At 45.4% G+C, this 17,715-nt stretch overlaps 1 protein-coding gene across 5 annotated transcripts in view; it reads left to right on the forward strand.

Annotated features, from left to right (window-relative positions):
• The first annotated feature begins 645 nt into the window (after nt 1-645).
• Nucleotides 646-17,715, forward strand: part of LOC125969394 (syntaxin-3-like) — a 75,058-nt gene continuing 57,988 nt past the window's right edge. For 2 of the 5 annotated variants that reach the window (XM_049721392.2, XM_068650707.1), the window contains exons 1-4: nt 8,574-9,911; nt 12,802-12,876; nt 12,955-13,054; nt 13,484-13,558. In XM_049721392.2, coding sequence (XP_049577349.1) covers nt 9,879-9,911; nt 12,802-12,876; nt 12,955-13,054; nt 13,484-13,558 — 283 coding nt within the window. In that variant the 5' untranslated portion in view covers nt 8,574-9,878. Of the gene's footprint in view, nt 783-8,572; nt 9,912-11,379; nt 12,040-12,801; nt 12,877-12,954; nt 13,055-13,483; nt 13,559-17,715 lie in introns of those variants that run through there. The other 3 variants (XM_068650706.1, XM_049721391.2, XM_068650708.1) reach the window with 3 other exon arrangements.

The raw sequence follows: 17,715 nt of genomic DNA on the forward strand, positions 1-17,715 counted from the left end.
TGTAGAATGACAATAAAGGTTTTCTGATTCTGATTTCTGAGTACTTATTCATAATGTTACTGCTCAGTATGCTTGCTGCTTTGCCTTGCTTATTCTTATCTTGTGCAACAGAACAGAAGGATTACGGCTGGGTCAGGGGCGAGATGATGGTTGTGTCAAACAAGATACTGCTGACATCTCAGCGTCCACCAGAACAGATCGTGAAAACAACACGTCAAACAATGCGTCATGAACCTTCTGATCTTCCTTAAAGAACGTCACTTTCTCTTTTTATCTCTCGGAATATTGCTTAAACTGTTTTGCTGATATAGCCATATCTGCACGCAACACTTTGTGCATTACTTTTTGTTTCTTTTCTTACGAGACGAAGCCCGCAATCTTTTTTCCCCCCTCACCCTCAGGGGCTTATCGTCTCACACTGTGGGTAGGGCATTCCAAATAAAAAGAGCGAGGAGTGTAAACAGATTTTTAGTGTAGTCAGATTGTAGAAAGCAATCTGTATCTCACTCCTTGCGAGAAAACTCAATATTCTGCCTCACTTGTGTTTGTCTACTGATCCTTTTCTTTTATACAGATATTCACTTAGCACTTTGAACCTGACAGAAATTGGGGGCTCGTCCAGGATTCTCAACAGACCTATTTCGGGGTTCCAGCTGACTTTGACGCAGGACAAGTCCTTGGCCAAGGCACATAAAGAAACCCTTTTCACGGGGCTGACTCGATCAGACGGCTGGACACCAGAGTGGTTGACGAGAACATCCGAGGAAAAGAACCAGGAGACTGTGAGTATGAATATTGATTCTGTTAAAAGGAATGAATGTGCAGTGACAAGAGGTCACTTAAAACCTTGACAATTCTAGACCCTATCAAGTGCAATTAGAAACAGTTAAATTCCGCTGGGATGATGGAGTCCCCTGACTTATAAGTCAGTTAAATTCCATGGGAGGGCGGACTCCTCTGTTTTCTAAAGAAGTACAGGTAATTTGGAGCAGTTAAATTCCGTTGAGGTGTCGTGGGGCCTCCTAACTTAACCTTCCTAATGTGTTAGCTTTCTGCTGCCATCTGTGGTGTTAGCGGGTCATTTTTGACCCGTGTATTGAATCAGCCAAAAAAAAAACCTAAAAACAATCTTTTTCATCCAATGTTTTTCTTAACTCTTGTTTAGCTGGTTTGGCTCCCTTATCCATGAAAATATAGGTTTTATATCTACTTCAAGAAAAGGGTAAAAATAAGTTTTTTTACACAATAGGAAGGTTAAAGATTTTGTTAAAATCCACGGGAGGGCGGACTCCCCTGCTTGCCTGTGAGACGATAAGAGTGCGCATTGTGTGTGTGTGTGTGTATGGTTTGACAGAGAGTGATCTCATTTGAGCTCTCCTTTATATAAAACACACAGGATTGTAAACAGTGGCTTTGTGTGGAAGCAGAGGAAAGGAGACTTACCACTCATTGAATATTTTACCACTGTCCTGTGAATTAAATTGGCTTTAGGACACTGTAGGTGCCATTCAAATTGCCAACTCCGAAATTTAGATAAATAAACCATGGGAAAATCAAATAGCAAACAAAAGTCGCTACCCCGACATGAATTAAAATGCAAAGATTGGAAATTAATGGAAGGGGTCGACACCGAAAATATAAAATATCTTGACAAATGCATATTTTGGACAGATGTGGGGGGTTGCATTATGCGACGTGGCGGTGGCGAGGCTCTCCGCACTTCAGTTGCTCCCCCCACCCTTGTTATCAGCTGGGAAGATTGTTATGTCTATGTTGTGGGCCCGTGTGTTGTTTTCTGTGTATGTTTGTCTTTGTGTATCAGTTCGTTATAAAGGTTGGAATTGCGTTAAATTGGTGCACGAAAACGGTGTGCTAGACAATGGTTTATCAGATTTGCATTGTTAAATGTAAAAATTTGAAATTGTAGAATAATATGAGGTTTGTGGGCAGAAACTCGTCCGACGAGGAGAGTGCCCAACCCTCGTAAAAATGTGAGAGTAAGAGAAAACATACATTGTAGAACTGGATAAAATTAGGTTAATGAATAGAAATCAGGCGGCTCGGTGGCGCACTGGGTAGCACGTCCGCCTCACAGTTAGGAGGGTGCGGGTTCGATTCCACCTCCGGCCCTCCCTGTGCGGAGTTTGCATGTTCTCCCCGAGCCCGCGTGGGTTTTCTCCGGGCACTCCGGTTTCCTCCCACATCCCAAAAACATGCTTGGTAGGCCGATTGATCACTCCAAATTGTCCCTAGGTGTGAGTGCGAGTGCGAATGGTTGTTTGTCTCTGTGTGCCCTGCGATTGGCTGGCAACCGATTCAGGGTGTCCCCCGCCTACTGCACGATGACGGCTGGGATAGGCTCCAGCACGCCCGCGACCCCCGTGGGGACTAAGCGGTTCAGAAAATGGATGGATGGATGGATGGAATAGAAATCAATGGTGTTATTATTATTCTCTTATCCCCTGCATTGCAAATGTCTTCTTGATGCAGATAGGTTAACAGGCTAGGACTTTAGTTAGGAGATAATTTATCAATTGATGGGGGTTAGTAATTGTCCAAATTCTAGTCACATGTTTTGAGGGACCACAGCAACAACATTATATTTAATTTGCAGGCCATTATTTAGTATGATATGACAGTGTCTAGCTAAGTAGACTGTTCTATCAAAAAATGTGAGAGTGAAGGAGGAGGTTTGATTTGTAATCTGACATTTGGGTCCCATTTTGAAGAGCATAGATTGTTTTTGTTTGTTTATTTTTAAAGATATATTTAACAGTTTATCTCGGTGCAGTAAGGATATAGCAATTTTGCAAGACTTAAAATTAAAAATTAAAAGGCAATTCTCATTTTCCCAGATGAGAGGAAAATTGAAAGATAAGGAAGACGAAGAAAAGATAAAAAAGAACTTGCTGTTGCACAGACAGGAAGATGATGACACAGTGTCAGCGCGAGCTCGCTTAAGAACCGCAGCTGAGAATGTGATGAATGAAGATGAGAAAAATGATCAAATTACAAAGACAGATGTTGCGGCACGGCAAAGCGAACCATTCTTTCCGTCTTTGTGCCCCAAATTAAACAACTCATTGCTTCCTATAATTTGAGAGGTGATGAAGTACAACAGGTTTTCATGGCATCCTTAACCAAACATTGGGAAAGCGTTAAAGGCACTTGGAGTCCTTTTGATCTCCAGGGCCGTCCATTGGAATATAACAGGGTGCCATTACAAATACAAATTGACCAACTATTGGGCAGGATAAAAATAAAATTCCAACGTAGAGCAAATTACACAGACATTGGCCGAACTAAACAAAAAGAAGATGAGTTGTTTGAAGACTTTAGACACAGACCAGAAAGAGTGTTCAACTGATGTCTATGATCAACAACTCAAAAATGCTCTACATGCAAATTTGCGACCAGTATTATGTCGAAAACGAATATATTCAACACATTTTTCCCCATAAAATGGTGCCGTTTGGGTTTGAAGTACATAGTCGCTTCAAAGGAGGAAAAGCATGATTTAAGATACGCGATTGATCAATGAGAAGGCTATCCCTTGTGCCAGGGGTCTCGTTCCCCTTCCTGACGATGGCGAATTCCATGATTGTGTCGATGCTGCTCAACAGATTGCAAAGGCTCTGCCTGATTTGGGAGATACGCCTCTGCCAGATGGTCATGTGGGTTTTGTTGATGGGTCTTCTAAGAAAAATGATTTGGTGTGACCCTTACTGGGTATGCCATTGTTACTGCTGACGAAGTCTTGGAGGCTTCTAAACTGCCATCCTATATGTCAGCACAGGCCGCTGAGCTCATTGCTTTGACTGGGGCCTGCAAATTGTTTGCAAACAAGTCCGTCACTATCTGGACTGATAGTCAGTATGCTTTTGCTACAGTGCACGTTTTTGCTCAGCAGTGGAGCAACCGTGGCATGATAACTTCTACGGGGAAGCCCGTCACCCATTCCACATTACTAACTCAACTTTTGGACGCTGTCCAGCTACCTTTAAAGGTGGCGGTTTGCAAATGTGCTGCTCACACTGCAAGCTCTGATCCTGTTTCTCTCGGTAATGCTTTTGCTGACAAATCCGCTAGGGCCGCTGCAGAAGGCCTGCTCCATGTCCTCGCGTCTCTCACTGATCATGATTCGATGTCACACATCTCCCCTGATGTGTTGCTTGACATGCAGTCTCAGAGCCCCTCCCAGGAACGACTCTCTTGGGAAAAGCGGGGTGCAACTAAAAACACTGATGGTCTTTTTGTGTGACCTTTGGGCAAACCTGTCTTGCCTCGTAACTTGTTCAAATGGGCTGCTATTTCGAGTCATGGGGTCACCCATGTCTCGACGAGGGGGTATGGTGAAACAAGTTGAAGCTATTTATACGACATACGGTTTTGCAGCTTTTTCACAAGGCAATTTAAGACCTCAGAGAGGAAAGTTCCCGACTCCATTGTATCCGTTTCAGACAATACATATGGTTTATATCCAATTACATAAATGTGAAGGGAAAGAATTTTTTTTTTTTCTGCATTTATTTGTTTTCTGCATTTATCTTATTGTAAAAAGGTGATCTCCGCAGACCCAACCTACATACGGAAGGTGAGCAAAGTCTGGTAATAGTGCCTGATCCTGGTGCCAAGATCCAGGGTTGACACGAAAGCTAGCAGAAGCCAGTTTCCAAGACACCAACCCGAAGCTCAGGGTGTTGACTCTGAGGAGATCCAAAACGTGAGCATTAGAGAGTCATTCGTAAAGTGCTTTAATTGGGCTGTAGCCTGCGCAAAGTCTACCATGTGCTTTTGGTTACTTTTGCTGGGTTGTGTTATTGTTATATATATTTTTTTTCGGGGGTTATTTTATTTGTATGGATAGAGTACCATGAGCCTCGAACATTCTTCTCTCAGGCAACTACCAACGCTGATTCTAATCAATACGGCTCATGGGGAAAAATTGCTAGACATAAGCGCAACACAAAATCCCCTTTTGATCATGTTGTTTGTACACCGTTCCAACTTGAATGCCATGGCTTTTGTCTTGGACTTACAATAACTCATTAATGTTTACTGTGGCTCCTAATACATCTTCTTCTATTATTTTTACCTATGAAAAATTTGAAAGGTTTCGAAATGGTCACCCCACTACTGGGGATAAATAGCTCGGATATTGGTGGTATTTAACTAGTCACCCGGTTAGCACCGACTGGGGCACCCTTGTCACCACACAAACACAAGATTTTTGGCTCTCTGGTTCCAGTGAAGAGGCTGTGTTCTTTGCTAAACGAGCAACTTTGAAGTATTAGGGCACAAGGCTCCTTTTGACTCTTACACTTGTTTTAAATGGGATAAGGTTTACCCTGTTGCCTCTATGACAAAATATAAACCCCTTTTTTCGTCTGATGTAGCTAAGGGTAATTTTACATGCATTAGATTACCTGGTACTGGTGAGAAGCTCGGCGCCCTACCTACTCCATGGTGTGGGTCCATGACCAATGTCACTGCCCCTTTTTTTTTTTTGCCCATTGCTCGTAGTGATATTTGGTTTTGGTGTAATAGTAACAAACTTTATGATAGGTTGCCTTTAAACAGCTCTGGAATTTGCGCTTTGGTAACCCTATTGTTTCCTGTTCATTTGATACCAATGTGCTCTTATGAACTAACATCTTTTGCTAAGTCCGTAGTGCCCGAATTCTGGCCGAGAACGAAGCGAAACGCCGAATGGCAGGGCGCAGCTAATCCAACTTACATAGACGCCATTGGTGTTCCTAGAGGACTACCGGATGAGTATAAGCTGGTGAATCAGATAGCAGCTGGTTTTGAATCCGCCCTGTGTTGGTGGTGTACTCTTAACAAAAATGTTGACAGGATTAACTACATCCATTACAACGTGCAGAGGCTTGGAAACTGGACCGAGGCGGGTTTCAAGGCTGTCCACTCCCAACTGGCCGCGACTTCCCTCATGGCTTTCCAGAATCGAATGGCCCTTGACATGCTACTCTCAAAAGAGGGCGGTGTCTGCGCCATGTTTGGTGAGCAATGTTGCACATTTATTCCAAATAATACTGCAGCCGACGGAAGCCTGTCCCGGGCCCTTGAGGGTCTGCGGACCTTGAATGGGAAGATGAAGGAACACAGTGGGGTCAACACGGAGGTTTGGACCGACTGGTTGAACGTGTTCGGAAAGTACCGCACCCTGGTTTCCTCGGTCCTGGTTTCCATTGCCGCTTTCTCTGCCATTTTGACCCTGTGTGGATGTTGTTGCATTCCTTGTCTCCGATCCTTAATTAACAGGCTAGTTACAACTGCTATCTCTCCACCAGCTGAGACTTTTCCGTTGCTCCAAAGGGATGACCTTTCGATCGACGGGAGTTCTTTCTCTAGTGACGACTCTGTCAGCGAATCTATTGTGGTAAACCTGTCCGATTTGTTTCCTGACTCTGGCTTTGACGTTTAAAGGGCTAGAGACACCGGTATATGTATAAATCGGTTTTAGTTAGCTTATGGGCTTATAAATATAAATTGACACTCGAAACAACGAAAAGGAAGCTGTTGCTCTGAAAAATATAATTTAAATTTGCCGCGCAGATGAGTTTGACTGCACCGAGCCGCCAGCCGGAAGTGATGTCTCATGACGTCTCAAGTTGTACGCGTTTAGCTTCAGTGAATGTAAACAAAAAGAGAAGAGGGGCCAGCGCGGAGACGTCGGGCCAGGTTTGCGGCCAACCCAGCTCGCCTAGCCGTGCCTTCCATTATCCTGGCGTACGTTCATTCGCGGGACGACAAGATGGGTTGCGTTCGCCTGATAGGATCCACGAACCGGACAGTGCGTGCCTGCTGTGTGTTCGTGTTCACAGTGGCCTGGTTGACTGTCATCTTTCCGGACTTTGCTGTGCATCGGGAGCGGCTAGCGTGCTATCACTCTTATTGTTCATCTTCTTGTTTTATTTTTCCTGTGTTGTTTACTTGTATGTGCGTTGTGAACGCTGTCTTATCTTTCCGGACTCTGCTGTGCATCGGGAGCGGCTAGCGTGCTATCATTCTTATTGTTCATCTTCTTGTTTTAATTTTCCTGTGTTGTTTACTTGTATGTGCGTTGTGAACTCTGTCTTGTCACCCTGGGATAGTGAGAAACGTAGTTTCGATCACTTTGTGTGTCTTGACGTGCGGAGGAATTGACAATAAAGGAGACTTTGAGACTTTGACTTTGAAAAGTATGTCGAAGCGTGACGGGAGGGGCACAATTCAGAAAACGTGCTCAGCTCGTCGAAAAAATGCGATTTAAGAAATAAAATTAAAAATGCGCCTAAAACCTAAACCAAACGCTGCAGATGTTCATTTCTCCATGCGCAGTGGTCAACTCGGCACTCTACTCTTTTTACTATGCCAACCTAACCACAGTGACGGGAGAGGCACAATTCAGAAAACATGCTCAGCTCGTCGAGAAAATGCGATTTAAGCAATAAAACTAAAACTGCTTATAAAACCTAAACCAAACGTTGCAGGTGGTCATGTCTTCATGTGCCGAGATTAACTCGGCATTCTAAAGCCCCCAAGAGCACTTTTTACTATGCCAACCTAACCAGAGTGACGGGAGGGGCACAATTCAGAAAATGTGCTCAGCTCAGCCCAAGTGAACTGCTAGATTCATCATATTCTGCGTCAAAAGAGGTTTCTGAATCGGATAAAATGATGCTAATATTGCCGCTAGAAACGGAGCTGTCGCTATCATCTGCCATGTTGTTTGGGTTTGTTGACATCCAGATGTACAACTTGTGACGTCACAGTAATGGCGCCGCCAGTTTGGCTTCGTGCGGGACCCGATCGATAAACTGGCATTTCATTTCAGCTTTATTCTTAGTAATCGGTGTCCATTTTTAATTTCCAATGCGGCAAATGTGTTCACTTTATACATTCTATCAAATTCCGTTCTAATTGAAAAAAAAAAAGACCAAAATAACATTTTTCGAAAACGAAATTGTCACGGATGGAAATGGAGCTGGGCGACCAAATGCAGCTTGGACCAGGGTTTATTGAGGGAAAAGGAAGTTGGAAGGGAGGATGAGGGGAACAAACCAACAGAACCGGGAAACTAACATAACTTAACGGAGACAGAGTGACAGGGGTAACCGACAGACCAACTTTTAGACAAACTAACCGAACCGAAAGTCAAAGCGACAAGACTATATATATATATATATATATATATATAAACTTTTTAAATATATATAGATAGATAGATATAGATAGATAGATGTAGATGTATATATATATATATATCTATATATATATATATATAGTGATCCCTCATTTATCGCGGAGAAATGGTTCCAAGACATTATCCAAGCATTATGTGAAAATCCGCGTAGTCACCCTTTTTTTAACATACAGACATTGTTTGTGTATCAATAAGTGTATATTAAACCATATAAGTTATCATTAGAACATTAAATAATAGTTTCAAACACATATAAATATGTATAAATGTAGTATATAAATATAAATATACATATAAATAATATAAATATGAAACGTGTGTGCGTGCGTGCGTGTGAGAGACATATGTATGTGTAGTAGCCAAAGTATACATCCATCCATCCATTTTCTGAACCGCTTAGTCCCCACGGGGGTCGCGGGCGTGCTGGAGCCTATCCCAGCCGTCATCGGGCAGTAGGCGGGGGACACCCTGGACAGGTTGCCAGCCAATCGCAGGGCACACAGAGACAGACAACCAATCTCACTCACACTCACACCTAGGGACAATTTGGAGTCTTCAATCGGCCTACCAAGCATGTTTTTGGAATGTGGGAGGAAACCGGAGTGCCCGGAGAAAACCCACGCGGGCCCGGGGAGAACATGCAAACTCCACACAGGGAGGGCCGGAGGTGGAATCGAACCCGCACCCTCCTAACTGTGAGGCGGACGTGCTACCCAGTGCGCCACCGAGCCGCCCCAAAGTATACATACTGTAAATATTTTTTTAGAACTCTTATTATTACAACAACTTTTTTATAACAAGGTACAAGTTTACGTACTGTAAATATGTTTTTAGAAGTTTTTTATTATAAAAAATGTTTTTATAACAACACAGCGATTGGCTGCCCCCCGCCTACTGCCCGATGACGGCTGGGATAGGCTTCAGCACGCCCGCGACCCCCATGGGGACGAAGCAGTACAGAAAATGTTTTTAGAACTCTTATTATTATAACAACAATTTTTTCTAAAAAGGTACAAGTGTATATACTGCAATTGTGTGGCGTGTAGGCAACTTTCGTAACATAATTCCTCAATTTAGTAGGTTTATTTTGAATTTGAGAATTTTTTTTTTTTTGGGGGGGAAAAAATTCCGCGATGGACTGATGCCGCAATAATTGAACCTCTATGTACTGTATAACAATGAGGGACCTCCACTTTAACTACACTTTAAGAACTAGTTGAAGTTAGCATTACTCAAAAACTGCAGGAATCCATTTGTGTGGAAACTTCATGTGATAAGGTGGGTTGATCTTTCACAATATATGAATTTTTTGGAACAAAACATCATGATACAAAACATAGCCTAATACTGTAAATTCTAAGTGGCATAATTCCTTACTTTGGGAATATAAAGTCTATAATGCTGATTTGGAACTTGTGGGGGAGGGGACAGGTTTGTCATCCTGAACTACTACCCTAATCTGTTCTTAGAGGAGAGAGGCTTAGCGAAACCTCAGATTAGATAGAGAGCAATGTCTCATTAGAGAGGGAAGTCCAACCGAATCAGTAATTTCTATTGTATATTTATTCAGTTAGTTTCACTTTGTTTTTGTTTGTTAAACCCTAAACTTTCCTAAATTTATTGCATTTATTATCTCTTTTAACAAATATATTTTTTGTTTAGCATTTTCCTCATGATGAAGGACAGACTGGCACAGCTCAAGGAGGTAGGCAGAATGCTAATGGTTCTACCCTAAAGGTATAGGCTCTTGTGAGGACAACCTTTATGTTGTTGTTGTTGTTGTCAACTCAATATCCCGTTGGGATGATTTATTATGCACATCACTGTTGCTCAGCAACTAAATTAATGTATTAATATGAAATATGACTTAGAAGCAAACTCTATAAATATACCATAGGTTAAAAATCGCTTGTTCAAACCCAATGTATGACCTATTGCAGTGGTTCTCAAACAGGGGTATGTGTACTCCTGGGGCCATGTGATGGGGTTACTTGAGATTTTGAAAAGTATTTAAAATATAGTACCAATCGTGCAAAAATCCTTAAAATTACTCAATAAATTATTTGGGCATTTCAAGAAAATTCATTTATAAAGACAAATTTATATTATGTAGGCAATTTAAGATAAGTTATTCCAGTGTACAACAGCCACAATTTAAGAGAATTCAAAATAACAAACAGAAGTTAAAAATAGAAGTTTGGAAATTAAATATTTAAAAATATAATATAATCTCCTCAATAGCAGAATTGTTCAACACAACTTGTTATATGCCACCTAACATCACCTGAAAATCACTTGAAAAACTTTTAAAATGTAGTTAATGATTTCTTTTTGAAAATAGATCATTACTAGATTTACCGTATTTTCCGGACTATAAGTCGCTCCGAAGTATAAGTCGCACCAGCCATAAAATGCCCCAAAAAGTGAAAAAAAAACATATATAAGTCGCTCCGGAGTATTTTGGGGGCAATTTATTCGACAAAATCCCACATCATGAACGAGCAACAACAGGCTAAACGATAGCAACAACAGGCTAAACGATAGGTATGCTAACGTGACAAACACAAACAAAGAGCTGAGAACGGGCCTGATGTAACATATAGAGTGATTAAGGACAACTATTACATGAATAACATGTTTATAAAACCATCGGTGTCATTCCAATTCATTAAATAGCAACAACAGGCTAAACGATAGGTATGCTAACGTGACAAACACAAACAAAGAGCTGAGAACGGGCCTGACGTAACATATAGAGTGATTAAGGACAACTATTACATGAAAAACATGTTTATAAAACCATCGGTGTCACTCCAATTCATTAAATCCATCGATCGTTCTTTGTCAACAATGGGTGCGCGCGGCTGAGGGCGCTTGCACTTCAAAATATTCCACAGGCTCATATAACGATAGATAAACTATATTTCAAATAACTATAATATAAGCCAATAATATTATCAAACCATCCGTGCACTTTAAATCCATTAAATCCATCGATCAAATTCGTCGTCCTTTGTCAACATCGGCGCGCATGCGCCCTGACGTCAGCCTCGTCTTTATTCCACAGATCTAGTGTATAACTATATTGTAGTGTTAACAAAGTACAAGGATAGACGTGGGTTTGGCAAATGGCTCTTTATTAAACAAAACAAACTTCCAAGCGTGTGGTGGTGTGGACTTCCAGACACGAGAGCTCCATGGCATAGGACCGGGCGTGTGTAATGGTCATGTCCGAGCCCCATGCACCATTCGCGGACAGCCACTCGGCCGAGCGCCGGCCCCCGACTCAGTAGAGTAGGACCGGGCGTGCGTAAAAGCCATAATAGTTTTTCAAACCTTCTATGTCACTCCAAATCCTTAAATCCTTCAAACTCTTTGTCCTCCGTGTCACTTAGAAATGATCACCGCTAATGATGCCGGTAGTCCTTACGTGGGTACGTTTGTCCTTTATGTAAACATCCGCCGCGCCGTGCCACTGACGTCACTTGAAATAGTAATCCATTGGTACATCACGGTTCTCAAAACTTTCTCTCTGCTGCTCGATTACTGTTTTCAGCTGCATATTTTACAACTTGAAGTTTGTAACCTGCAAAATATGAGTTTCTTTTTGGTGCCATTTTTCTTAAGCCCACCCAGTTGATGAGTCACAGCCAACGGTGAAATTTAGAGCACCCTCATCCAGTTTCGTCTGAAAATATAATTTTTTTCAGATGTAGTTTTTTGTTTTGTTTATTTGGTTGTTTTATCAAAGTCAAAGTCTGCTTTATCGTATTTTTTTTTTTCATATACTAAGGCACACAAAGAGATTGAAATTACGTTCCCACTATCCCTCGGTGAGATAATACACATATGCATACAAGCAACACAAAAAACCCCAAGAAGGCACAAACAATGAATACATAAGAGTGTTGAATAAATGATAAATAAACAAATAATAATAAATAATAATAATAAATATAAGAGGAGCAAAAATGGAGCAAGTGTACATACAGCAGACAGTGGACTTGGATATGGTGCTTTAAAGTGTTAATTGATTTATTTGATGTTTTCTCTATTTTTTATGTTTTGAATATGTTCAAGATAAAGATATAAAAGCATGTGAAGTGATCAACTATACTAAAAATAACAAGGGAAGTGGTCAACTATACTTGTAAGTAAGTGATGTCTTAATGATCAAGTAAAAATTTGCGAAAAAAAACCATATATGTCGCTCCTGAGTATAAGTCGCCCCCCCCACCCAAACTATGAAAAACACCGCGATTTATAGTCCGGAAATTATGGTACTTTATTATGATCCCAAAAAAAGGACACCTCATACCATACATCTTTCTATGTGCTCAAATCTTTTGAATTATAGTCTTTTTTTTTTTTTTTCGAGGGACAACTATTTAAATTTAATCTGAAAATTATGGCACAGCACTATGTTGTAAATCTTTCTTTCTTTCTTTCTTGACTAGACACTAAACAAAGTTTTGTGATTTTACATTGAGCACATGAAGTACATAACTGATGCTTTAAAGACTGCATACTGATGTAGATACTGCTTACGCAGTCTTAATCTCTTCTTTAATGTACGTATTCCGATATGGTTTCAGACAAGTGATGTTGAAGGGGATGACGTTCAGGTTCCCATGCAGAATGAGGATTTTATGGAAGATTTTTTTGCCCAGGTATTTTTCTTAATTAATGTTAATTTGATCAAAATATAAATTGTTTTTCATATGGTCTGTATGTGGCTCTTTTTTTAGATTGAGGATATCCGCTCCAGTATTGAAAAGACTGATGACAGCATAACAGAAATAAAAAAACTCTACTCCACCATCTTATCCTCCCCCACATCTGACCAGAGTAAATTACCTTCAGTTTCACACTGACACACACACACACACACACACGCACACACACACACACGCGCACACACACACACACACACACACACACACACACACACACACACACACACACACACACACACACACACACACACACACACACACACACGGACACACACATGTACGCACACATGGACGTATGCGCACACACATTTGCGCACACACACTTGCGCACACACACGCAATCCCCCCCCCCTCCCCTCCACACACACACACACACACACACTCAAAACCACCAGAGCAACAACAGGTACTTAAATTCACAATAATTTCTCTGCAGTGGTGTATGTTCATATCCTTGTAGTACTTCAGTACTCATTGTACTTTGCATGGTCTCTCCATTGATACCCCCCCTCCCCTTCCCCATCCCTATTTCTGTATTTAGAAACACAGGATGATCTTGAAGCAGTGACCAATGAGATTAAGAAATCTGCCAACAACGCAAGAAACAAGCTCAAGAGTCAGTACTCTACCTTGTATCTTGTATTGGGCAAGCGAGCAGGCAGACGGACGGACGGACGGACAGATGGGCGGGTGGGCGGGCGGACAGATAGATAGATAGATAGATAGATAGATAGATAGATAGATAGATAGATAGATAGATAGATAGATAGATAGATAGATAGATAGATAGATAGATAGATAGATAGATGGGTAAGTACGTTTAGTGTTAAAATAGTGTACGGACCACGTAAGGCTGTACTCCAAACATTTGTTGTACTGTATTTTTGTGGTTTTATGTACTGTTTTAGACAAACTTAGACAAATTGCTTTGAAACGCTTTTTGACGCTTCTTCTGGAACGGTCGAGATCCGGGGTTCTACTGTAAATGTGATGCAAGGTTTTGTTGGTTCCAACAGTGACCTGTGAAGATATAATTCGTTCACTCATTCAAGTGGGTATAGCAAATTAAAAAGTCAAATTCGGCACGGCGGTACACTGGTTAGCACGTCTCCCTCACAGTTCAGAGGGTGCGGCTTCGATTCCGCCTCTGTCCCACCCAGAGTGGAGTTTGTATGTTCTCCCCGTGCCTGCGTGTTTTTTGTCTGGGCACTTCATCACAACCCCTCCACATCACAAAAAGGCCGATTGAGCACTCTGAATTGCCCGTCGATGTGAGTGCAAGTTGTCTCTATGTGCCCTGCGATTGGCAGGCAACCAGTTCAGATGACTGCTGTGATAGGTTCCAGCACACTCGCGACTCCCGTGGGGACAATCGGTACAGAAAACGGATGGATGGATAATGGCAGACTCGGATGACATTATGTGATGTCATTGAAATCAGCGTTTTGTCTTCAAGGTTTCTGTTCCCGCGAGTCCACTTCATATGACAGTTACAAAGTTAAACCATGTAAGAGTTTTTAACCAAGCATAGAAGTTTTATGCTAACACTTCAACCTGCCTGCACCGGGCCCAAGGCCCAGCTAAAGGAAAAAACCACCATGTATGATGCTTCCACCACCAATCTTAACTAAGTATTGTGGTCTTTTGAAGACGAGCAGTGTTGTGTTTGCACCATACATCGTTTGGCATTTTCGCCCAAAAATTCAACCTTGGACTACAAAATAACATCCATCCGTCCGTCCAAACAGCGTTCCACTTGGCCTATCAGCGTCCTTCAGAGTCCTACAGGCCAAACAGGCCCGATAGTCTCTATCACTCCCTCCGAATAGACTACACCATAGTTTTTTACAGTGGACGTATATTCTTCATTTGTCTCCTTTGTCTCCGTCAAACTACAAACAGACATAGAATCATATAAAACATACACTCAGAAAAAGCAATAAAAGAAATGTCCAACAAACACAAACAAACTTGTCACGATCGGGTGGAAATGGAGCAGGACGACCAAGTGCAGCTTGGACCAGGGTTTATTGGTGAACTCAAAAAAGGCAAACTAACAGACTCGGCAACTGACATGACCTAACAAAACCTAACAACAAGACTGACCGAAAAAGACGTGAAACAAAATGACAGGATGACATTACCAACGACAGCAACTGGAACCAAAAAGACATCATGACGTTAACGCATGACAATGATCCGACAGGGCGTGAGGGGCAGACAGGACTTATATACATGACAGGTAACGAGAGGCAGGTGGGAATAATCACACTGATCATGGGCACACAGGAGGGGAGGGGCGAGCACAGACAGAAACCAAGACAACAGACACATAGTGGAGCAGTTGGGGACAAGACGGGACAGACCCCCCCCCCCCCCCACAAGGGACGGCTCCCGACGTCCCAAAAAAAAACTAGGGGAACCGAACCGCACTCGGGCGGCGACTAGGGGAACCGAACCGCACTCGGGCGGCGACTAGGGGAACCGAACCGCACTCGGCCGGCGACTTGGGGAACCGAACCGCACATGGGCGGCGACTTGGGGAACCGAACCGCACTCGGGCGGCGACTTGGGGGAAAGAACCGCACTCGGGCGGCGACTTGGGGGACAGAACCGCACTCTGGCGGCGACTTGGGGAACCGAACCGCACTCGGGCGGCGACTTGGGGAACCGAACCGCACTCGGGCGGCGACTTGGGAGACAGAACCGCACTCGGGCGGCGACTTGGGAGACAGAACCGCACTCGGGCGGCGACTTGGGAGACAGAACCGCACTCGGGCGGCGACTTGGGAGACAGAATCGCACTCGGGCAGCGACTTGGGGAACCGAACCGCACTCGGGCGGCGACTTGGGGGACAGAACCGCACTCGGGAGGCGACTTGGGGAACAGAACCGCACTCTGGCGGCGACTTGGGGGACAGAACCGCACTCGGGCGACGACTTGGGAGACAGAACCGCACTCGGGCGGCGACTTGGGGAACCGAACCGCACTCGGGCGGCGACTTGGGGAACCGAACAACACTCTGGCGGCGACTTGGGGAACCGAACCGCACTCGGGCGGCGACTTGGGGAACAGAACCGCACTCGGGCGGCGACTTGGGGAACAGAACCGCACTCGGGCGGCGACTTGGGGGACAGAACCGCACTCGGGCGGCGACTTGGGGAACAGAACCGCACTCGGGCGGCGACTTGGGGAACAGAACCGCACTCTGGCGGCGACTTGGGGGACAGAATCACACTCTGGCGGCGACTTGGGGGACAGAACCGCGCTCGGGCGGCGACTTGGGGAACCGAACCGCGCTCGGGCGGCGACTTTGGGAACAGAACCGCACTCGGGCGGCGACTTGGGGAACAGAACCACGCTCGGGCGGCGACTTGGGGAACCGAACCGCGCTCGGGCGGCGACTTGGGGAAACAGAACCGCGCTCGGGCGGCGACTTAGGGGACAGAACCGCACTCTGGCGGCGACCTAGGGGACAAAACCGCACTCTGGCGGCGACTTGGGGGACAGAACCGCACTCTGGCGGCAACTTGGGGGACAGGACTGCACTCTGGCGGCGACTTAGGGGAACCGAACCGCAGTCGGGCGGCGACTTTGGGAACCGAACCGCACTCGGGCGGCGACTTGGGGAACCGAACCGCACTCGGGCGGCGACTTGGGAGACAGAACCGCACTCGGGCGGCGACTCGGGAGACAGAACCGCACTCGGGCGGCGACTCGGGGGACAGAACCGCACTCGGGCAGCGACTTGGAGGACAGAACCGCACTCGGGCGGCGACTTAGGGGACAGAACCGCACTCTGGCGGCGACCTAGGGGACAAAACCGCACTCTGGCGGCGACTTGGGGGACAGAACCGCACTCTGGCGGCAACTTGGCGGACAGGACCGCACTCTGGCGGCGACTTAGGGGAACCGAACCGCACTCGGGCGGCGACTTGGGGAACCGAACCGCACTCGGGCGGCGACTTGGGAGACAGAACCGCACTCGGGCGGCGACTCGGGAGACAGAACCGCACTCGGGCGGCGACTCGGGGGACAGAACCGCACTCGGGCAGCGACTTGGAGGACAGAACCGCACTCGGGCGGCGACTTGGGGGACAGAACCGCACTCGGGCGGCGACTTGGGGAACCGAACCGCACTCGGGCGGCGACTTGGGAGACAGAACCGCACTCGGGCGGCGACTTGGGGAACAGAACCGCACTCGGGCGGCAATTTGGGGGACAGAACCGCACTCTGGCGGCGACTTGGGGAACAGAACCGCACTCGGGCGGCGACTTGGGAGACAGAATCGCACTCGGGCGGCGACTTGGGGAACCGAACCGCACTCGGGCGGCGACTCGGGGGACAGAACCGCACTCTGGCGGCGACTTGGGGAACCGAACCGCACTCTGGCGGCGACTTGGGGAACCGAACCGCACTCGGGCGGCGACTTGGGAGACAGAACCGCACTCGGGCGGCGACTTGGGAGACAGAACCGCACTCGGGCGGCGACTTGGGAGACAGAACCGCACTCGGGCGGCGACTTGGGAGACAGAACCGCACTCGGGCAGCGACTTGGGGAACCGAACCGCACTCGGGCGGCGACTTGGGGGACAGAACCGCACTCGGGAGGCGACTTGGGGAACAGAACCGCACTCTGGCGGCGACTTGGGGGACAGAACCGCACTCGGGCGACGACTTGGGAGACAGAACCGCACTCGGGCGGCGACTTGGGGAACCGAACCGCACTCGGGCGGCGACTTGGGGAACCGAACAACACTCTGGCGGCGAC

This window comes from Syngnathus scovelli, chromosome 5 (genome assembly GCF_024217435.2).
Source record: "Syngnathus scovelli strain Florida chromosome 5, RoL_Ssco_1.2, whole genome shotgun sequence".
In the NCBI taxonomy this organism is placed as follows: domain Eukaryota; kingdom Metazoa; phylum Chordata; class Actinopteri; order Syngnathiformes; family Syngnathidae; genus Syngnathus; species Syngnathus scovelli.